This window comes from Ochotona curzoniae, unplaced genomic scaffold (genome assembly GCF_017591425.1).
Source record: "Ochotona curzoniae isolate NIBS_2020 unplaced genomic scaffold, NIBS_Ocur_1.0 contig_1302, whole genome shotgun sequence".
Taxonomy (NCBI): Eukaryota; Metazoa; Chordata; class Mammalia; order Lagomorpha; family Ochotonidae; genus Ochotona; species Ochotona curzoniae.
In genome coordinates this window covers 8086459-8102946 of record NW_024465035.1, presented here as the reverse complement: position 1 = coordinate 8102946, position 16488 = coordinate 8086459, and the positions used below count along the sequence as shown (strand labels likewise).

At 43.1% G+C, this 16488-nt stretch overlaps 1 protein-coding gene across 1 annotated transcript in view; it reads left to right on the top strand.

Annotated features, from left to right (window-relative positions):
* Positions 1 to 685: 685 nt before the first annotated feature.
* Positions 686 to 16488, top strand: part of EFHB (EF-hand domain family member B) — a 37867-nt gene continuing 22064 nt past the window's right edge. Inside the window, exons 1-5 of the mRNA XM_041003854.1 lie at positions 686 to 1573; positions 10182 to 10244; positions 10694 to 10837; positions 11688 to 11868; positions 15096 to 15206. Of these exons, the coding sequence (XP_040859788.1) occupies positions 686 to 1573; positions 10182 to 10244; positions 10694 to 10837; positions 11688 to 11868; positions 15096 to 15206 (1387 nt within the window). The remainder of the gene's footprint in view (positions 1574 to 10181; positions 10245 to 10693; positions 10838 to 11687; positions 11869 to 15095; positions 15207 to 16488) is intronic.

Sequence of the window (16488 nt, the reverse complement as noted above, 5' to 3'; positions counted from 1 at the left end):
TGCTGGGATTAGAACCAGCGCCCATATGGGATCCCAGTGTGTGCAAATCGAAGACTTTAACCACTACACCATTGCGCCGGGCCCTGTCCCAATATTTTTAAAACAGCTTGTATTATTGTGTAACATATCTGAAACTTTTAATATATTCATTTTAAAGCCTAGGTATTAACTTGTAAGTGTTCTCAAGCCTTTGATATTTCTATACAACAGCTGTGAAGTAGAATAACTTTTCAGAGTGTAAAGTAGTTATTTAGTGCTAAAATAACTTACATGCAGAGTGAAGGCACTTGAGCAGAGAAGGTACTTGAAAGAAGTGGTCACCAGTTCTTTATTTGTGATCTGATCACCAGTAATATTAAGAGGTCAATGACCAGGAAGAAGTTGAAGGCTGAACCGCTTACAAGATTGCGTAGCTTGAGAAACCAAGAAAAGGTTGAACATTTCATATTATTCGTCTAGCAGAGGAAGAAACAGAGAGGAGAGCATGAGGGCAGATGGGGCCCACTGAAGGAATGAGGGAAAAGAGAGATGGGCGGGGTCCTGCCACGAGAGGAACTGCAAGCCAGGCCCCGCCCCCGTTTCCCAGGCAACCGAGTAAACACACTCCTTATTCTTTGGTACGTGAACTCCGCCAGGTTACAAGAGGTGGGCAGGAAGCCGCTGGCAGAAGTCCGTCCGGGCAGAGATGTGCTCTTTCGTGAGAGTGGGGTCTCCCAAGGTATTGAAAACTTTCCCAGAGCCCGCCGAAGCAGCTCTCCTCTCAGACAAAAGTGCCCTCGGAGGAACAAAAGTATCTGGATGGAAGTCTGCCCTTGACCCGGAGGTTGGACATGCAAGAGAACGGAACGAGGATTTAGGAAACCAGAGTGTCCTCATGGGAACAAGATCTCCTTTGGGGTTGGGACCTACAGTGGGGTTAGGAAAAGATTCCCGGCGTGGGGAGATCCCAGAGTTGAAGTATGAGGAGAGGGTAGCGTTACCAGGAACACAGCCTCCGCAAAGGCAGAGGTTTGAAACGGGACTAGCCAGACAGACAATTTCAGGGATCCCCTCGGAGAGAGATTGGTTAGGAGCCAACAGGGCCTCGGCCTCATGGGGACCACCGCTTGCTCCATGTACATTAGCAGGAAGAGCGGAGTTAGGGAGAGAGTGTCCTAACGGAAAGCTAACACAGCCTCCCTTGGGCGTGGGCTGTGTTAGTCCGCAGGCCGTGGGGACCAGGAACATTAGCTCTGATGGGATTGAGGCTTTAAAGGCAAATCCACCTGTTTTGGGTAGGGAACAGAGTCAGGAACTGGAGAAAGAGTCCACTTGTGTTATCGCGAAACCCAGCCCGGAACTGAAACCCCCTGTGGAGGTTGATATTGGGCTAGCCCAAGCAGAGGACCTAGATGAAGCCAGGAATGCAGAGCCCCAGATGGGCTTGGTGATCGAACCTCCCCGGTGGCACCTTGGCCCACAAGCTGAAGAGAAAAAGGAGGCTGAGAATACTGAACCAGGAGTGGAACCTCCACATTGGGTCAGACCCATCTACTATGGGAAATTTTTTGATCGGACACCTTGCTGGCCAAGCGTAAGTATATATATATATATATATATATATATTTAATAGTGCTTTCTAGCAACTATGTATGATAGTATCTTTCTAAAAAAGATTTATGTGTTTTTATTGGAAAGGCAGATTTACAGAGGGGAGAGACAGAGAGGAAGATCTTCCGTCCGATGATTCACTCCGTAAGTGACTGTAATGGCTGGAGCTAAGCCAATCTGAAGCCAGGAGCCTGGAGCTTCTCCCGGGTCTCCCACACTGGTGTAGGGTTTCAAAGCTTTGAGCTGTCCCCCCAGGCCACAAGCAAGGAGTTAGGAAGTGGGGCTGCTGGGATTAGAACTGGTGCCCATATGGGATCCGGTGCGTTCAAGGCTAGGACTTTAACCACTACACTATCGCGCCAGGCACATATGATAGTATCTTAATGAAGATGATTTAAAAAAATGATAATTGGGTTTATGGAGAAAAAAAATCACAAATATTGTAGTCCTACTATTGATGACCCCACTGAACTCTTTCCAGGTGTCATGTTGGCTGCCTCAGATTGTCTGGCCCCTTCCGAGATGTCGGCTTTGCTTTCTGAACGTCCTTTTTGACGGTCATTAAATCCCTCAATCTTTGTTTTCTCTAACTTCTCACATGTTGAGACATTTGAAGATACAGGTTGTATTCTAATGTTCTTGTTACTGAATGGAAATATTTCTTTTTCCACTCATTATTTAGTTTATGAGGTGTTTTTCCTACAGCAATGACTGAGTGCGATCTTTGTGCTGGATACAGTGCAATAAAAGACAAAAGGCCCATGACCTCTGCCCTCTGCAGTTAGACTGATGTCTGTGATGGAGACAGAATTAAATCAATATTATATAAATATCCAAACGGTCGGAAAACAATTGTGATCGTTCCATCCTGGAAGATCCTTTCATGTATCCGTGGAGAAGATGGGAAAGGCTTTAACATGGAGGTAAAAGTTGAGCCAACATTTGAAGCTGCCAGTACAGTATTTGGAAGAATGAGATGAAAGCATTTTGGGCGAAGCCAAGCACAATGATAACCAAAACTTCTTGTGTTTTGGGAGACACAGCGGTTCTGGTGTTGAGAAATTCGCATGAAGAAACACATGGACACTTGATCTGAGCCAAAAGACCGAGGAGCGGTCATGGAAGCAACCTTAAGGTGAAGGTTACATGGGGTGAAACATGTGGAAACATGACTAATAGTGGGTGATAATGAGGAAATAAATACATACAATCTTTAGACATATAATTCTGGTAATGCTGATGATGGTGTGCAAGGAGAGAGTGGATGACAGGTAGAAGGTCAGGCCATTGTAAGGGAATAATGTTGTGACATTAACGTAGAAATAAGAAAAACCAGAGCAGACTGGAGGTAGGAAGTGTTGTGCGTCTGTGGGGAGATGGAAGTTGGCAGGATACCCAGGAGTCTCTGCGTCGGCAATGATCTCCTTGGATCTGACAAATGAATGTTCAAGCTCACCTGTCTGCCATCTTGAAATGGACGGAGAAGCAGCCAGGGCGATCGTGGTTAATGTGGGGCGGTGGGATTCCTGAGTGAGGATGGAAAAGAAGATCCAAGCCAGAAACTCAAGACCCTCTACGAGTGAGTCCGTGGGAGAGAGGTCAGCTGAGTGCTTGCAGCAGGCCACAGTGGGATGGCCTCTCAGTGGATAAATTTGTGTTTGGTCAGTGAAGAAAGGCTAACTGATAAAACCTGGGAGAGATCAGCATCCATGGGCCCAGTGCGATAGCTTGGTGGTCCAAATCTTCACCTTGCATCCACTGGGATTCCTTAAGGGTGACAGTTTATGTCCTGGCCGCTCTACTTATCCAGCTCCCTGCTTGTGGCCTGGGAGGGCAGTAGAGGATGGCCCAAAGCCTTGGGACCCTGCACCTGTGTGGGAGACCTGGCAGAAGCACTGGCTCTTGGATTTGGATCAGTTCAGCTTGGGCCATTGCAGCTATTTGGGGGAATGAATCAGCAGATGTAAGAGCTTTGTGTCTTTCCTTCTCTCTGTAAACCTACCTTTCCAATAAAAATAGGTAAATCTTAAAAAAGAAAAAAGTTTCCTTGAGAGTTGAGTTGTGGCATAGCGTGCTAAGCCTCTGCTCAGGACGCCAGCATCACTTATGAACACCAGTTCCAGTCCTGGCTGCTCCACTTCCCACTTCCTACTAATGTTCCCGAGAAACTCGTGGAGGATGAGCCATATGCTTAGACCACTACATCCACATGAGAGACCAGGAAGAAACACTGGGATTCTGCTCTGTCCTGGCATAGCCCTGGCCATTTCAGCAATTTAGAGAGTAAAGCAGCAGTTGGAAGAATATCTGTCTTTCTCTCTCTAGAACTCCGCGCTAAAACAAAAACAAACAAAATATCCGTAGACATTCTGGAAGTAAAGAAATATCTAACGTGCTGAGATGAGGAAAATCTGGTCTGCGAAAGGAGACGCAAGGCTCGTTCTGAACTTTGTGTAATTCTGCCGACTTTTGTTCCGTAGAAACCCTCGTGTCTTTGGCCCACTTTGCTTTCTGGTTCCGTCATTGGATTTCCCCAGCCCCTGTATGTTTACTTGACCAAACCGGCTTCCTGTTTCTACATTGGTTCTGCAGTTTATGGCTTCTAATCTGATCTCATGCAGGTTTGGATTCCAGTTTCGGTTTTCCAAACAGGCAATTCTGACATCTGTGCTTCCTCCCCTTCCTTTTCACACCCTCTTTTCGAAAGAGGACGGGAACTGGGAGAAACGACGGTCAAGGAGAGAGTGTCTAGGAATGGGAAATCTCTGATAAACCGAACAGGACAGTGATGGACTGATTTTGGAGATTAGGAAAATAAGCAGCATTCCAGGATGGCATACTAGAGGGAGAATTTATATTACATAGCCTAAGAGTGAATGGGAGGTTAGAATCGGAGAAAACTGTTATGAATTTTTTTTTCCCTAGGAAGCATGCAAGATGAGGGGATTATGCTTGTCCAGGAAAAAAATCTAGCTTTTAAACTAATGTCTTTAAGGTTTAGTTGAGAGGCAGAAATACGGGACAGGGTTGGAGAGAGAGATAGAGCGAGCGAGACAACGAGAGCAAGCGAGAGGGACAACATGCTTCCCTCACTGGATTGCTCTCCAAGTGCCTGCAGTGACTAGGCTGGGCCAGAGGTCAAACCTGGGACCTAGAAGCTCAGTCCAGGTGTGCAACATGTGGGGCAGGGACCCAACTCCCTGAGCTGCCACCTGCATCCTGCCAGAGTCTGCACTGATGGAAGCCTAAGATCACCAACAAGAGCCAGGAACTGAACCCAGCCTCTTCAGTACAGGATGAAGGTGTCATAGTGTGTTCTTATATAACTTTTTTTTTTTTTCCTTTTAGAACAGCTTTATTTATTTGAAAGGCAGAGTTACAGAGAGAGAAGGAGAGAGAGAGAGAGAGAGATTCATTTGGTGAATGTCTGAAAGGGTTGGAGCTGGGGTGATCTGAAGTCAGGAGCCAGGATCTTCAGGTCCCCCGTATGGATTCTGGGGCCCAAACACTCAGGTCGTCCTATGCTATTTTCCCAGGCCATTATCAGGGAGTTGCATTGAATGAAGCCACTGGAATTTGAACTGTTACCCATGTGGGATGCTAGCACCACAGGTAAAGGCTCAGCTTGCTATGTCATAGTTCAGCCTCCTTAACTGGTGTTTTGACCACCAGACCTGCACTCAGCAATTTTCTTCATGTTAACACATTTATTTTTAATGTAACCGAAATGTTACAGAAAATTATGAAAACAACCGTAGCCTTCAATGCCTATTAGGAGTTTGATGCATTTGTATTAACATCTGTTGTTGGTTGCTGTATCTGCATCGCTACTCATGAATTTTTGCAAGTATTAATTCATTTGATCTCAGAACACTTTTATGAGGTATCCTCTATTAATAAAATCTATTTTACAAATGAGGAAGCAGGCAAATTAATGTAGCAAAATTCATACAACTAAGGCTGATTTGAAATCACAAATTCTATTTATTTTATTTTATTTTTTTAAATAAGGATCTATTTATTTAGAAGGCAGAGTTTCAGAGAGAGAGAGAGACAGACAGACAGATCTCCCATGCTCTGGCATATTCCCCAAACAGCTAGGCCAGGCTGAAGTCAGGATCCAGGAGCTTTACCCAGGTCTCCTACATGACTGCAGGTGATATCCTATCAAACGTGATCCTGTGTTCGTTGTCCTTCTAGAATCACAATGTCCTTCTACACCCAGGTCCATTAGCAAGCAGTGGAATAGCAACTAGGAGCAACTAGGTCACTAAATGGTGCCAGTAGGAAATGTCAGCATTGTAGGCGTGGCTTCACCCACTACAACATAATAGTACCAAATGTATTATTTTTTAAAGATTTACTTTATATTTTTTATTGGAAAGGCAGGCATACAGAGAGGAGGACAGACACAGAGGAAGATCCTCCGTCCGCTGATTCACTCCCCAAGTGGCTGCAACAGCTGGAGCTGAGCTGATCTGAAACCAGGGTCCTAAGACCTTGGGCCGTCTTGGACTGCTTTCCCAGGCTACAAGGAAGGAGCTGAATGGGAAGTGGGGTGCTGGGATTAGATCCGGTGCCCATATGGTCCAAAACCTTGGGACCTTGGCATCCACGTGGGAGACCCAGAAGAACCTCCTGACTCATGACTTTGAATCTGTTCAGCTCTGGGTATTGATGCCATTTGGGGAGTGATGGAAGATCTCTCTCTCACTCTCTTTCTTTCCTTTTTTTTGGTAAATCTACCTTTCCAATATAAATAAAATATTTAAAAATTATTTAGATTTTAATTGATTACTATTCAGTAAGTATGTTGTCATTGCAAACAGTTTATAAATGTTTTAATGGTTAAAAAAACCCCCTTGGTTGTTAGTTAATTGATTCCCTTTATTTGTATTTATTTATTTAAAGATTTTTTTTTTCTTAATTGGAAAGGTAGACCTACAGAGAGAAGGAGGGGCAGAGAGAGAGATCTTGTATCTGTTGTTTTATTTTCCAAATTTCTCCAGTGACTGCAATACTGCATTGTGTGCACCAGATCCATGAACGAATGGGGTGGCCAGGTCTGAACCTCCAAGGTGTAAGCTGAAGTAAAGCTTCCTCCTTCCTAAGGAGGTCTTCTTGGGGATTTTTTGGTTCAAGTAGCAAAAATTGACTAAATTAGCTAAAACTGACTAATATGAATGCTGATTCGCGTGAGTTCATTTACGTCTCAGCGTAGGAAGGAAGTAAATTTGAGCAAGGTTGAAACTGAGAGTCAAGCACAGCCTTGAGGTGTGTTAGATGGGAATTCCTGCTCTTATCAGCCTGAAAAAAATCAATCTCCAAGCACAACCTTATATTGAACTAGTTGCTTGTGATACCCCGCTCTATCTCTGGTTTTTGACTTCAGCTTGTTGATAATGCAGGGTTGAGTTAGTTCCCGGCTCCACGGTTGGAGTTCATTGTTTTCACCCTTCCTCTCATCTCAGCCTGCCTTCTGATGTGGGCACCGTGAGGGTCAACAAGCATCACTCCCCCTCACTCTCTTTCTCCTCCTATCTATGCGTCTCACGTAAGTGTTTAAAAGTTAGGACATACTAAATAAAAAGCAGGTACAAATGGCTTTCATTTTATGTGAAGAATCAAAAGACATGAAAACATAAGAATCTAATTGTAATTGATCCCCAAACAAATTTAATGATTTTATTTATTTGAAAGCCAGTGTTACAGATAGAGAGGGAGAGACACAGTACAAGATCTTCCCTCTACTGATTCACTCTCCAGATGGCTGCAACAACAGAACTGGGCCAGTCTTAAGTCAGGAGGCAGGAGCTTCTTCCAGGTCTCCCACGTGTGTGCAGGGTCCATGGCCTTGGGCCATCCTCAGCTGCTTTCCCAGGCCACAAGCAGGGAGCTGGATAAGAGGTGGAACAGCTGAGACAGGAACCAGTGTCCATATAGGAAGCTGGTGCTGCAAGGCTAAGGATTAGCCAGTTGAACTATTGTACCAACCCCCCACAATTTTTACTAGTATTTATGCGCATAGGAGTTCATAAACAACAAATGATACAGCAGTGGTTAGAACCAGGGACTTATATACCCCTTTATCAAAGGAAAGAGGGTATAGGTGCAAGGAATATAGGGAAGAGATTAGGAAATCCATGGGGGAACTAATGGAAGATAAGAGTTATTTGAGTAAGGTGTGCTTATACCCATGGCTGGCAGGAGGACAATTACCTGTTGCCTCCCAGGGTATGCACCGACAGGAGACTGGAGTTGGAAGCGGAGTCAGGATGCGCACCCAGGCTCTCAGGCTGGAATGCTAGTGTTTCAAGTGCCGTCTTACCTGCTGCATCAAATGTCTTCCTTTACATCCCCTTCCTTTTTTTACCCCAAGTTGCCAGAGCAGATTTTACTCAAAGGTTGGCACTGAAACCATTCTGTTTTTTTCACTGACCAATTTCCTACCTTGGAACCCCAAACCTCTCTTGCTAATTCATGATTTCTACTTGCAGCCCCCTTTTTCTAAATTTATGCTGTCTGCTTGAATCCTTCTAAGCCTATACAATGAGAAGTTCATGTTTCCTCCCTTCCCCTTGGCTGCCTAGCCATTGTCTGCGGACTTTCTTTTTTTTATACCCAAAGATATCATGCGTAGTATCTCTTAAGCATTCGTGGTTTCTCCCTGTAAGGGGAATTTTGCCTGTAATACCTAATAATAATAATAATAATAATAAACCTTTCACTTATCCATCTGCATACATCTGTCTATATGTATGTGTTCATTCATTTATCCTTCTGTTTACTCAATTGATCCACCCTTGCCAGCCACATCTATTCATCCATCTACTGCACTCAATTCTCAATCTCTGATGTTTTCCCTCTCCCATTTCCTACCTTCCCCTGAAGATCCAGAACATTCTTTCTGAGAACAGTTTTCTAATTTTTAAAAAAGTTTACACTGCTCAGACCAGACTAGGCAAGGCTACAATACCTGTGCGCCTCATTGGACTAGATCAGGGAAAAGCCAGGCTGGGCTGATTATTCCCACTGGTGCAAACAAAATTAGAGTGTGTGAGGGTTGTTTGGGCTTAGCCACAGCATCAGCTGGCAGAAGCTGGCACTGGGGGCTAGTTCTGTCATGTCAAACCATAGAACTATCTGGAGAGTGCATAATCTGGGAGTGGGAGAGGCCTGGGAGGGAAATAGTAGGCTCATCCCTCTTGGGTTACCACTTCCATGGGAGGGCATAAAACTAAGACAGTGGCTGGGGTGGAATGGGGTGTGGGACAGACTGGATTACTGCAACACATACTGGCAAACCAGGGTAGGGGGCAGGCCTGGTGGGGGTTATTGCGGGTCGCTCCAACTAGGCTGCAGCTCCCACTGGTTTATGTGAGGGCTGAGTGTGTGCTGGGCAGAACCAGGCTGGACTGCAACACCCGTTGGTTCCAGTGGAAGACAGGAGTGAAAACAGAACCAACCCAGCAATTACAACCACCAGCTGATCAGGGCGATGGATTGTGCCGGGCCCTGTACTTGCTAGCACATACAAGAATCTGGTTTGAGAACACCTCAGACAAAGTTTCTTTGGAGATTTTCCTAATCAAAATGCTGGACTCAGAACCCTAACCAAGAAGAGAGAGAAGACAGAATAGGTCAACCAACCATCTCTGCTATGATGAACTATGTCAATCAGTGGATTTTTCAAAGACCTCATAATGCTTGGAGTGGCAAGATTGGTGGCGATTTATAACTGTTGAAATATCAAAACCACTTGAGCAAGATCCTCAGAGCATGAACTACATCCGGGACCTGGGGAGGGTGGGAAATTGGGTGGGCCTTCTCCCTTAATACCCCCTTTAAACATGAAGGAAACAATATGGAAAAAATACTAGTATTATCCACTTTCCTGTAGCCCTTGAACCTTTTTACCCTAATTAGCTATGTAAAGATTGTCAATAAATAAATAAATAAAAATGCAGGAAAGGAAAAAAAATGTTTACACTGCTTAAAAATCAGCTTCCTTGAAATAGATAAAGAGAAAAAGAAATAATAGTTGCATTTCTGGGAATGACACAATGAACCACTGTAGTCTTCGCCTTGGGTAGAGGAAGGACAGATAAGACCCAAATTAGAATGATGCAGACAAAGCCAAATGAGATTTGGATGCCTCACCAAAGGGGCTGTGCCTGGAGTGTCGAAGCCAGTGTGCTGGAAGGAACACACCCACCCACATTTAGTCATGTTCGATAGTTTCTTGATCTTAGCTCTAATGCCGCTTCATGTCCACTTCACTGATGTTGTAGGTTAATGAGTAATTTTTCTGTGATCTGTGACAACACCACTTCTGAAAGTTGACTCCTTTGTGTCACAGAGGTTCCGTCACTGTATGAATCACTGACAATGCTAATACATGACAAAGGATAGTTAGAATTACAATATATTATAACATTTTGGTTGATATATCTGGATTGCTTTAGATTTGTTATTCCTGCTCTTTTTTGCTGGAAGTGGGTGAAACTTTGTAGCAGCAGAGGCATAGGCCAAGTCTGAAGTAAATTTTATTCTCTTCTCTGACGCTGATCAATGATGACTTCTTTCCTTAGGCCGGGAAAGTGATCCCGATTGGACACAGAGTGGCAGCCTGCCTAACAGAAAAGCTTCCCAGGGTAAGGAGACCAGCGTGCCTCCCCTCCGCAGTTCGAGTTTTGTTTTCCGTGTAACTCAAGAGAGTGACAGTTCTCAACACGCCTTATGAGAACGTGTGATTTTCTTGTGGTGAGGCTGATCTCAGCCTCTGCTTCCTCTTTCTTGGATGAAAATTTTTAGCTCTCCGAAAACTATGAGAAAGTCATTTGATTTCAGTAGGATTAATGAGGTGCTTTCTAACCTGGATAATTCCTAGTCCTTCCCTAAGTGTAACTTTTAAAATATATTCTTGGCTTATACAAATCAATAAATGATTCTTAGGGAAAATCTCATTCTCAGGGGCATTTGTTCCCAATATACTTGCTATGGTTGGACAATCAGTGATGTTTGTTGACCAGTATATTTCTGTTTTGTGAACATTTTGAAAACTGCCCTTAATAATTCTGTTTTCTTGCATCTCTCTTTGTAGCCGATTACTCCGCCTGAAGCAAAAAAGTTTTACAACTTCAGATATCCTCCTCCCGGGGCAGAGAGAGTGTTCTATGGCAAAGCCAGTGATCCCCGGATTGCACCTTACTTGACACACGGAATAAGATCTAAAATTTCAATGCCGGTATTTTTTTCCCCATGTTGTTATTCATATACCAAAGTGAAAATGCACAGATCAGGTGTTCGTGAAATATATCTGTTCCAGGCTCCTTCCTTGCCATTTTTTTTTTACCAGTTTAATTTCTTAAACTATTAATGTTGAAAAGGAAAAAAAAAATTAAGTAGCAGCCGCAAAAGGGGTATAAAGGAATTAGTGGCTTAAGACATAAACTGTGGTGTCTTTAGCTGTTACAAGACAAGTTGCATCCCATTTCTGCACAGTCAAGAGGTTTCCTTAGAGAATGAAAAAGACAGAACCGTTTTTACTCTGAAGGCACTACCTAGGACTTCGGTAGATGCTGAGCACAGGTCCCGTCACAATGTTATTTCTTCTTCCTAGTCTCCTCCTCCTCCTTTTTTCTAGATTTATATTTATGTGAAAGAGAGTTACACAGAAAGGATGAAGGACAGAGAGAGAGAGAACGGGGGGGGGGGGGGTCGAGAAATCTTCCACCTACTGGTTCACTCCCCAGTGGCCCCAACAGCCAAAGCTGAGCCAGGCCAAACCCAGAGCCTAAATCTTCCTTCCATGAGCAGGTGCTCAACACAGGATGCTAAAATAGGATGTGAAATGGGATGCCAGTGCCTCAGACAGACAGGGTACCAAACCCCTCTTAAACCTTTCTGTTTATTGAACTCTTTGGCCCCTTGAAAGCACTGGTTTAAATGTATTTAAGCTTCATAGTCTTGTACTGACAGTTCGTTTGACAGAGAACAAACTGTGTTATTCTCCTCTCATCAGCTATTGACTAAGGGGTCAGTTTTCAACTTTGCCCGTTTTGTTAATACATCTGTGCATTCTGTGGTCTTTTTAGGCAAACACATTGATAAACCCACAGCCTATGACCGCATTTCAACAGATAATTCAAGATAAAAAGGAATCTATATATCTTAGCAAGCAACGAGCACCACTAGGAAAATCATATGATCAAACTCGAGGATTGCCCGGAGGGCTGGATATAAGCAAAACTACATTTGGGACGAGAGTCGTCAGAGGTAGTAAAAGAATAACTGGTGGGAGGTGGTGTTAGAGTAAGTCTTCTTGAAAGGTTGGGTTAAATACAGCGTTAGCATGGGTGTTTGGTGGCGGTATTAATCAGGGTTGGAGACCCCTTTTTCTTCGAAGAGCCATTTAGATATTTATAATATCATTTGTGGCTAGATAAAATGATCAACTTAAAAATTCGACTGTCTCAGATTTGTCGAATTTCCAGTCCAGCCTCTGGCTGCCTTCCTTGGCAGGGCCAGAGCAAATAAATTTGCAGACCTTAAGTGGGCCATGGAACAGGTTCCCCCCATCCCTCCTCCCACCTCCATGTAAACGATGATTCTTGAATGAAAGATGTGATTATAGCAAGAAAGTTGCTTGCCGAACTAAAACCTTTAGAGTTTATACATGTGTTATAATTGGGGCAGTTCGAAGCCAGGAGCCTGGTGCTTCCTCTGGGTCTCCCGTGTGGGTATAGCTGCTCAAGCACTTGTGCCTTCCAGCTGCTTTCACAGGCATATTAGCAGGGAGATGGATTGGAAGTAAAGCAGCAGGGACTTGAGCCAGCGCCCATTTGGAAAGCCGGCACCACAGGCAGAGGCTGAAGCTACCATGCCACAGTGCTGGCCCCTCCACTTTTTTTTTTTTAAAGGCAGAGAGAGAGAGAGTAAGAAAGAGAGGGAAGCATCATTCATTTACTACTTTGCTCCTCAGATGCCCATGCAGCCAGAGGCAGGACTCACTCTAAGTGTCTTGTGCAGGCAGCAGGGATGCAAGCACTTGAACCGTCATCTTGTTAGGCATTGGGGTGAGCTGCATCAGTAGCAGCAGAACCAGTACCCTGTGGTTACACCTTTCTTGGTTTCTCCTCTGTAACTCCTGTCACTGCCTTAATTCCTCCTTCCACATGGTATTACACAGGAGACCACAAATTCCACTTTTTTCAGTTTTGCAGAGAAATTAGTTTTGTTTCGTTTTTCTGTGCCCATTAGGGCTTTGTTCCAGGAGAGGTATCTTTGTCCACTCAAAGACCAATTATTTGCATTAAGGTGGTAAGATCCACTACTGAGATAAATTATACTTTACAATGCTAACTCCAAAGTTATATTTTATTGTAAAATTTATTGAAAATTTGAGACATGGAAAAAGTACTTATTTTCAGAGAGATACTTTTTCCTTTTAATGTTATTAAACATTATTTATAAAAATTAATTTATTCACTTATTTATTTGAAAGGCAGAATGGTAGACGGGGAGAGACAGATATCTTCCAGTGCTTGTTCACTTCCGAAGTGGCCACAGTAGCCACAGCTGGGCCAGGCTGAATCCAGGAGCCAGGACTTCCTCCTAGCCTCCCACAAGGACGTTAGGAGCCAAAGTGCTAGGGTCACCTTCTGTTGCCCCTGTAGGCGCATTAGCAGAAAGCTGGATGGAGGAGCAGAGAGGCTGGGATGCCAACTGGTACTCCAATACGGGATGCTAACTTCCAAAGTGGCAGCTTAACCTGTTGTGCCTCAATACCAGACGAATAAAAAATTGTAATGTGAACTTTGTTAGGCATGGGGTTGCAGCAGTTATTTCATAACTAACTGTTATTTAGGATCAGTTCAGCTAATGTGGAAAAGAGTCTGTAGGTTTGTTTCATTTGCATATTTAAAGAAACAATGCTTGGCATTGTGGCAAATCAGATTAAGCCATGGCTTGCAATGCCAGCATCACCTGTGGGGCTCTGGTTCAACTCCTAGCTGTTCCATTTCCAGTCCAATTCTCTAAGACACCTGAGAAAGCAACAGAAGATGGCTCAAGTTCTTGGGACCCTGCTGCTCGTATGGCAGATGCAAGGGAGTTCCTGGCTTCTGGCTTCATCTTGGCTTGGGCCCAGCTGCTGTGGGGTTACTCATTTGGTGAGTAAACCAATGGGTTGAAGATTTCTCTCTATTGCTCTCACTCTTGCTGTCTATTTATTTAGTTCCCTGACTACTTCTCTCTGAAATTCTGCCTTTCAAATAAATAGTAACTCTTAAAGAAACAGTGCTTTTTTTTTTTAAAGTTTATTTTTTATTGGAAAGGCATCTTTTATAGAGAGAAGGAGACAGAAAGATCTTCCATCTGCTGGTTCACGTTACAAAGTGACTGGAATGGCCACAACTGAGCCTATCCAAAGCCAGGATCCAGGAACTTTTTCTGGGTCTCCCACGTGGGTACAGGGTTCCAAGGGCTTGGGACGTCCTCTACTGCATTCCCAGGCCACAAGTGGGGAGCTAGATAGGGAGTGGAGGAACTGGGACATGAATTGGCACCCATATGGGATGCTGGCATGTACAAGGTAAGGATTTAGCACAGAAACAGTGCTTTCAATGTATGCAGGTCTGTGTATTAGCTGGTGTAACTGTTTATGTATCTACAAAAAATGCTACTTCACTGTGTTTGGAGTGTGATCCCCTTTCTAGTATTCTTTTGTTTTCTTTTCTTCTTTCTTTCTTTTTGTAGTATTCTTGACTATTAAGTTACAGATCTCAATTCTTGTAACAAGGATACAGAGAGAGGAAACATTAATATATACTCTGAGGTAGAAAGGAAGGATGAAATTGTGAACGTGGTTATCTTTTTAAATTATTACATAAAACAATGAAAACAAAATAATTCACTTTACACAAAACTGGGGACCACCGGTTATAGAAAAGCAGCCACTGAACAAACATTTTACCTAGATTTGAGACTAATAGAAAAAAGACTTTTTCCTTCATTTCAGAGCTTTTCCTCAAGCCTTTGGCTTCGTTGAGCCAGTTGGAGATACCAGTGAACATAGACTCATGGTTTGGGCTACAGCCTCTAGCTGCCAAAGCTTGTGCTATGGCTAACCAACACGAATCAGGGTTTGTAATTTATGATTCGGATTTTCCTAGATCATCTTGAGAAGTCCGGAGCAAAGTAGACTAAAAATTGCTTTGAGATTCTTAGGATAGGGAATTTAACTTGTTTTGGGACATGGTTCAGGATAACCTTAATAATTAATCAAAACAGAATTTGGTGTTCTTTAGAAGCCTAGGGAGTGAGCCAGATAGTGTGGGATTCCTTAGCACCCACAGCACCTAGACTCTTCCATTTTCTTGATAATATTTGTATCTATGATGATTCTGCAATGTTTCAGGATAACTTGTTGGTTCTAGTTGATTCAAACACATTATAAACAGATAGAAATACATTAAAACTGATTTCATTAATTCTTTCTTTAGAATTCTCTGCTAGAGATGTAGTGAATCCACCAAAATCCTATGAAGAAGTATGTAAAGAAACAATGGAAGGACATGATTTGTATGTTGTCTCTCACAATGATTATTATGTAGGTAAGTGCCAACCAGTGTGAAATCCGGGACCCTTAGCTTTATGAAGAGATATAAAGAAGATGATATTCAATGCCTGATGTACGTGTTCAAAAATGATAGCATCATGTTACTTATAAGGCCGTAAATCTAAATAGCTGGGGCCACATATACTTACACATTTTATATGTAAAGTATAGAAATATATGTGTGGTTTTATAAAAGATTTACTTGAAAAGAGTCTTAGAGAGATCTTTCATATGCTGGTTGACTTCTGAAATGACTGTGACCAGTGGTGCTGGGCTAGTTCTGCAGCCAGGAGCTTCCTGTGGGTGTCCCAGGTGGATGCAGGATTCCCAGGACGTGGTTTATCTTCTGTTGCTTTTCCAGGTACATTTGCAAAGAGCTGGATCAGAAGTGAAACAACTGGGGCAGGAACCGGTGCCCATATGGGCTGCTGACATTGTAGGTGTTGACTTAACTGGTTATGCCACAATGCCAGTCCCCAAATATATGTATCATTATAATGAAAGAAGGTATTGAGGAGCTGTTATAAGTTGTCTTAGTGGTTTTCAGTTTAAAACATACAGTACTTATTCAGATGTCAGACTTATTCAAAGTGCTTTGTTTTATATGACATATTCTGGGTAATTCAGAGAACAGATCTCTGAATCAGCTCAGGTTCAAATCCTAACTGTTCCATATACTGTCTTCTGGAACTTGGGCGATTTATTTGTCTAATCATCATCTATTATTTTCTTTTAAACGGTTATACTGACAATTCAGTGAGTGTATGCAAAATATTTGATATAGTGCCTTGGGTGGTGTTTATTAGCTTTCACCATTAAGTAATTTTGTCTTACAGTAAATAGCACATCACTAGAATTTTTCTGTAGTACAACTTAATGCCATTATATTTTTGTAGTGTTGGAAAACACAATTTGATTGCCAGAATGTGGATGCTAAATATAGTCTTGTAGAGTATTTGGATTTAGACTAGTATCTGTCACGAGAAACTCCCCAGATTCTGTGCGATTCAAGAACTCTGTCTGTATCATCTAGAACCAAGAGCCATAGCCCAGTACCTCTTCCTTGTCCTTTATTTATTAAAAAAAAACCTTTTTTTCCCGGTAACTTCACTGCCCTCTGACACTGTACTATCTTTTAAACTTTTGATTTTAGCAGGGGCTTGTTGGCTGCCCCTCTTCCACCACTGTCAAATGTCTACAATTCTTGTTTTTCAAATCAATCTCTGCTAGTTCCCCTCCCTCCCTAACTTGTTCCCAGTCCTGATACTGTCTTTACC